This window comes from Asparagus officinalis, chromosome 3, assembly GCF_001876935.1.
Source record: "Asparagus officinalis chromosome 3, Aspof.V1, whole genome shotgun sequence".
In the NCBI taxonomy this organism is placed as follows: domain Eukaryota; kingdom Viridiplantae; phylum Streptophyta; class Magnoliopsida; order Asparagales; family Asparagaceae; genus Asparagus; species Asparagus officinalis.
In genome coordinates, this window is record NC_033796.1 from 35,294,126 (window position 1) to 35,300,089 (window position 5,964).

Genomic DNA, 5,964 nt, shown 5'->3' on the forward strand with positions numbered 1-5,964 from the left:
GACATTTAGGGGATTTTACTCTGATTTCTAAGGGCCACGCGAAGCTTGATGAAATTGATGGATTTACGGGGGTTTAACGTAACTGAATACATTTTGATTGTTAGGCTGTGTGGATTACTGGTGCAAGCCGTGGAATTGGTATGGGATCCTTTTCTTCTTTAATTCCTTAAATTTTTTTTTTAAATGAATGAGTGACCTAAATAGCAGTCACCAAGTATATATTTGAAATGGCTTGAAATTGTGAACTTAGAACAAAGAGGAAAGAAATTTAGTGAGGTTTGAATCCTGAGTTTATATATTTATTTAGTAAAAGAACAATTAACTGTAAAAGTTCTGAAATGCTTGCAACAATACACAATTAATACTTAATAACCTACTTATTGAGATTGGAATAGGTCAAATTGATTAGTTGGCCTTCTATCTAATATGTGCAAATTTGTGTTCATAGATTATTGGATGTGGATGAGGACATAGCAATAAGCAAGGTTATAATATACTCAAAGTTATTATAATGAAGCACATCAAGTTTCCTTCTCCCCTTGCCCCGCAAGAACCTAGTTGACTTGTGAAGTCAGGTTGAAATACTATAACTAAAACTGAACTCCTTTGAACAATTTATTCGGTAATTTCATACGTAGAGATCCTTGAAATAAAGTTATGAGAATTGAATGAGTTATTATGGTAAACAATGAGTTATTATGGTAAAATGTAAATTATTTATTTCATCAATATTGTCATATTTCTATTCAATTTAGTTACAACTTTTGATGACTGTTAAATTGAATGAGATTCTGAATCAAACACCAATGTACGCTTTCTGTTCACCTGGATTGTCAGTGTGTATTCAGTCCAAAAGCTTTTATCTACAAATTTATTTGTTCTATTTCACTCAGTATTTCTGAATAATGTTTTTTCCCCCACTGAAATGATGGTTTTCATTGCAGGTTCTATATGACATTGTTGATCATCGCGACAACTTGTTGCTGGATGATGTAAGCTTCTAACTTGCATTTTGTTGTTTTCTGTGACTAGTATCCAGGTTTAGCGCTTTTAGTTTCAATACTAATTCAATAAGTTGTGGTTTTGATATTTTTACCGTGTGAAACATTGACAAATATTGTCATGAGTGAAATCAGTCTATTTGAGGGTAAAAGTGTTAAAAAATTAACACACGGGTTGCATGATAGTTTCAACCGGTGCATATTTTCTCATTAAGGGCTTAAGAGACTATTATGTCATGTTTATATTATCTGTCATAAATAAAAAAAAGAAGCAGGTTATCGTCCGAATAAGTCCTCTGAGAGAAATGAAAAGAGTTCTGTACATGGGCTTAGTGGCTAAACCAAAGACTTGGATTGAAGGGGTTTATGAAGGGTTTGTCCTACAAGTTATTTGGTTAATGTTTTTGATCTTTAGGTTTATAATGAAAATGTTCTCTTTAATGTTTTAAGAAAGGAGGGGTTTGGTACTTTGAAACAGGGAACAAATGTGTGTTTGTGGTCATGAATATACTTGCACATATTGTTGTTAATTATTAGTGGAAAAGTTTAATTAAGGAAAGCAAGCTCATAACAATGATGGATGACTAGGAAGTAGTTGTTTTGAGGATGCAACCATGTGATGCACATGGGTTTTTGTTGGAGATTTTCTTCATGTTTTTGCATGTTTTGTTATAAGAATCAATAATCATAGAACAGTATTAAACTTGAGAGCTTCATTTCTTTAGCCAATACCTATGTTTGGTTGATGTGTCCATAGGCATGCAAAAACATGAATATATATATATATATATATATATATATATGAAAAACATAATCATATGTGGCGTGTATGCTTGTGGATCTGTTGTGTGCTGAAGTACTTTTGGGGAATTTACTTTTTTTTAATATTCTCATGCTTTAACATTATTTGTGAATCTATGAAAAACATGATTCGGTCAGGCTAGATCAACTACCTAGCTACTAGGCTAATTTGCACAACTGTATTTGTGAATCCTACTTATATAACGCAAATTTGGCCTCATGTTTAGTTATTACTCATGTTTAGTTATTACTAAGCATACTTCTAAATTTAGGAATATATCATATTCTTAAAAATAATGCCACCTTCTTTTTTATCTTGCAGGTGCATGTGTTTCTTTGAGCTTCTCTGGAGAAAATGGACTTGGATATCGGTTTGTCATGCGTCGATATTGTATTTTTAAACCACAACTTTCTTTGTGTTGAGCCCAAAACAAATAGTGAGTTGATTCAGTTGTGCGGCAAATTTATACGTATATGTGTGGCAGATTTATAAGTTGACATTGTGGTACTTTGTTGTGTGAAAAAACAAAGGATTTGTATGTGGTTGGTATCATGTTGGTGTGATTTATTTATGAAAAAACATTTGTTACTTTGTTGTGTGATTTATTTAAGTTGTTTTGTGTGATTTATTTAAGTTGTTATCATGTTGGTGTGGTTTCTTAATTTGTAAGCTGGATTTACAGGGTTATTTGAGTGGATTTACAGATTTGTAAGCTGGATTTACATATTTGTAAGCTGGAAACTGCACAGAATATCCCAGACGGATTTTTTGTATCCCAGACGGATTTTTTTATCCCAACTGGAAGCTGAATTTATTTGCTGCCGTCCTGGGATAGTTATCCCAGACGGAATAGTATTCCGTCTGGGATAACTATCCCAGACGGATTTTCCGTCTGGGGGATTTTACATCCCAGACGGTTTTTCCGTCTGGGATAACTATCCCAGACGGAAATTTCCGTCTGGGATGTAAATTATCCCAGACGGAAAATTTCCGTCTGGGATAGTTATCTCAGACGGAAAAAATCCGTCTGTAATGTATTACAGACGGTTTTTTTTCCGTCTACTAAAATCCGTCTGTAATACATTACAGACGGAATTTCCGTCTAGAATAATGTATTCTAGACGGAAACAAACTAGACTCGTATTCCAGACGGAATTCCGTCTGGAATACGTTTTCTGGACGGAATTTTAATTATTCCAGACGGAATTTTCCGTCTGGATTACGTTGTTTTGTACCAGTGCTTTCTGACATTCAACCCACTTTTTTGTACTAGAAAAATACTTAGGGGGTTTAGTCAAATAGAACCCAATATTAGAACTAGAATAATTTGTGGTATAAAATTTTATAGTGTTAAATTAACTGGAGCTAAAAGTAAAATAAAATTTTACAGTATTAGTCAACTAGAACTCTAACAAAACTAGAACTAAGAGAATTATACAAAATTATTCTACTTTTTTTTATTTTCTATATAAAAATGAGAGTTCTAGTCTCTCAAATTATCCCAAGTTTTACCTTGGAACTAGGTGGTAAAAACTAGAACTCCTATTTATTTTATTTTATTTTTTTCATTTTTATATATTGTTTCTTTACTTCTTTCCTACTATTGTCATCACCATCTTTAGACCATGCCATCAGATGAGATCACGTCTTCTCTTAGTCATCTATAATAATTTTTTTACCAAATATTATAATTATATAATTAATTTAAAAGTAAATATTGTATCAATCCATAATTTATTAATTAATAAAATTGAGAGATGAGGGGAAAAGATCTTGGAGAGCAAAAAAGGAAGGAAAATGTGAAAAGCTTTTTTTAGAATTGTACTATAATAATAATTAAAAGATAAAAAAGATACAACATATATATGATAAAAATTGTCAATATCTTATAGTTTAACGAAAAGTTAATTATTTAGTAATAAATAACATTCTTGTAAACAATTTTCAATTAGTAATAGTAAGTTTAAAATACATAAAATAGTATTTATATGCTTGAAATGTATAAATATATATTATAAAAATTTATCCCACGTTATTTTATCAAAATATCCCGCTTCACAAAATTATTCCTATTTATTCCACTAAAATATTTCATTTGCAAAAAATTGTTTCACTTTAATAATTATCCCACTTCGCATGAAAATATCCCAATTGGCTAACACTCCCTGGAGAAAGAGGTTGATTGATAATTTATGGAGATGCTAATCGAGAAAACATCCAATGTTCTCTACTTTTTGCATTAATTAATGGGGTATTAGAACCTCAAATTAGTGAACAAGGTGTGTACTTTGATCCATATAGCAGATATGTGATGAATCATTACATGCTTTCTGAGAGTCATCCTCATATTGAGCAGTGAAACTGTTTAGAGACCACTAAATAATTAAGCAAGGCAACATTTCAGCCTATGTACACGGAAATTAACACTTAAATTGTCATTTTTGCATATTGAGTAGTGAAAATTGGAATATGTTAGATAAATCTGCATCAGATAAGTAGTTAATGAATGAAGTAAGAGTGGCAATAGACTTGTCTTTGTTAGAAAGTGTTGGAAACTCTCATATATTTAGCATTGCCTCGTAAAACTATCTACTGTAAAGTTGAAGCTGAAAGCCAAACTTTCCACAGACAAATTTCTCTAGTGCATACTCCAAAGAAGTAGAATTTGTCACTGAAATACATAGACTGCCATTTCTTTTCCAAACTACAAACTGGTCATAAGAAAAAAGAAAAGAAAAGGAAAAGAAAAGAAAAAGAAACCAAATGGAAAATTTCTTCATATATGATCCCTTTTTTTTAAATCCATGCTCAACTCCGTCGCCTTTTTCTAAGCCGCGCCATTCTGGAACTTGGGGCGAGTCCCATGCCCATAGATGAACTTGGCTGTGTCCTCAGTGTAAACTTGTGTTTCTTTTGCTAGTCTGAACACATAAAAGCAAATCACGTTGATATCTATACAAGCAGAAAATAAAATTGCAATAAGAGTGCTAGTCTTACGTACGTTTTTCTGACAGCTTTGCTGAGAGTTGAGGCCGAAGCAAAGGTTTCGCCATCAAGATATCTGTTCTCTCCTTTGATCCTTTGCTTTATCCTCAAATCCAGTTCCTGTACATCAAGCGGCAGTGGAGAATCCGATGCCTGAAATCTCACTATAGGTTACAAAAATTGCCCTGATAGTGCGACACTGCCACTTACAGTTTACTGCAGTAATGATATTTTGTTTGAATTTTAAGAATTATTGTCAATAATTTCCAATAGTTACAATCAGTCTCACTTAAGAATTTCCAAGGGCTGAAAAATTATTTCTATTGCATGCTATGCACGTGTAACTAAACTATATACCACTATATTCTGCGTTAACAATGTTTGAAAATGATGGGGAAAATATGATCTTCGCATTTAAAAAACAAGAAAAACTTCTTTAATTAGTAACTGAATCACCAAGGGTAGGGGGGAATTTTTTACCATGATCCAACCCCAAGTGTCCGCATAAGATGGGATATGAGCAGAGTAGGGCACGACATCTACAGAGAACAAAAAACAATTTTTTTGAGAAAAAATTACATAACAAATATAAAGTAGTCTAAAAAGAGCTTATCACATACATCTGAAAACATGCTTTAGTGTGTTGTAGATGCATGAGAAAACCTCTGTATGTGAGAAAACTCCTGCTGGTCCAGCCTACAATTAATAAGAAACAAAGTCATTGTGCTAATAATTCATATTAGCTGAAAAAGAGGTAATTAAGAAAAATAGCTTAAGTGATATATACCTGCGTGACAAAAATGCCACCCTCATTGAGTTTGGGCTTGATGATTGATTCATAAAAGGATTTGGTGTAGAGCTGATAGCACGGTCCTCCTTCAATTGGATCAGCAAGGTCTCCTATGATCACATCAAATTGATCCTTTCTCTTCTCTAGCTCAGCTCTGTTTCATCAAGTGTATAATTAGTTACTAATTTATTCCCTTTATTATCATTATTATTATTATTATTTTGCGAATTTAAGTTGTGAGATTAATCACCGAGCATCGTTAATGATGAGGTGGAGTCTGGAATCAAAGAAGGCATCTCTGTTGACTACAAGGTGTGATTTGCAGAAATCAACTACTTCCTGTAGAAAACAAAGGTAATTTAGTGACATTCACAATAACAAAAAAA

At 32.5% G+C, this 5,964-nt stretch overlaps 1 protein-coding gene across 1 annotated transcript in view; it reads right to left on the reverse strand.

Moving 5' to 3' along the window:
- LOC109833763 (thermospermine synthase ACAULIS5-like) overlaps positions 4,404–5,964 on the reverse strand; it is a 2,779-nt gene continuing 1,218 nt past the window's right edge. Inside the window, exons 5-10 of the mRNA XM_020401566.1 lie at positions 5,829–5,917; positions 5,576–5,732; positions 5,409–5,484; positions 5,269–5,327; positions 4,805–4,941; positions 4,404–4,724 (exon numbers count right to left, since the gene is read on the reverse strand). Coding sequence (XP_020257155.1) covers positions 4,631–4,724; positions 4,805–4,941; positions 5,269–5,327; positions 5,409–5,484; positions 5,576–5,732; positions 5,829–5,917 — 612 coding nt within the window. The 3' untranslated portion in view covers positions 4,404–4,630. The remainder of the gene's footprint in view (positions 4,725–4,804; positions 4,942–5,268; positions 5,328–5,408; positions 5,485–5,575; positions 5,733–5,828; positions 5,918–5,964) is intronic.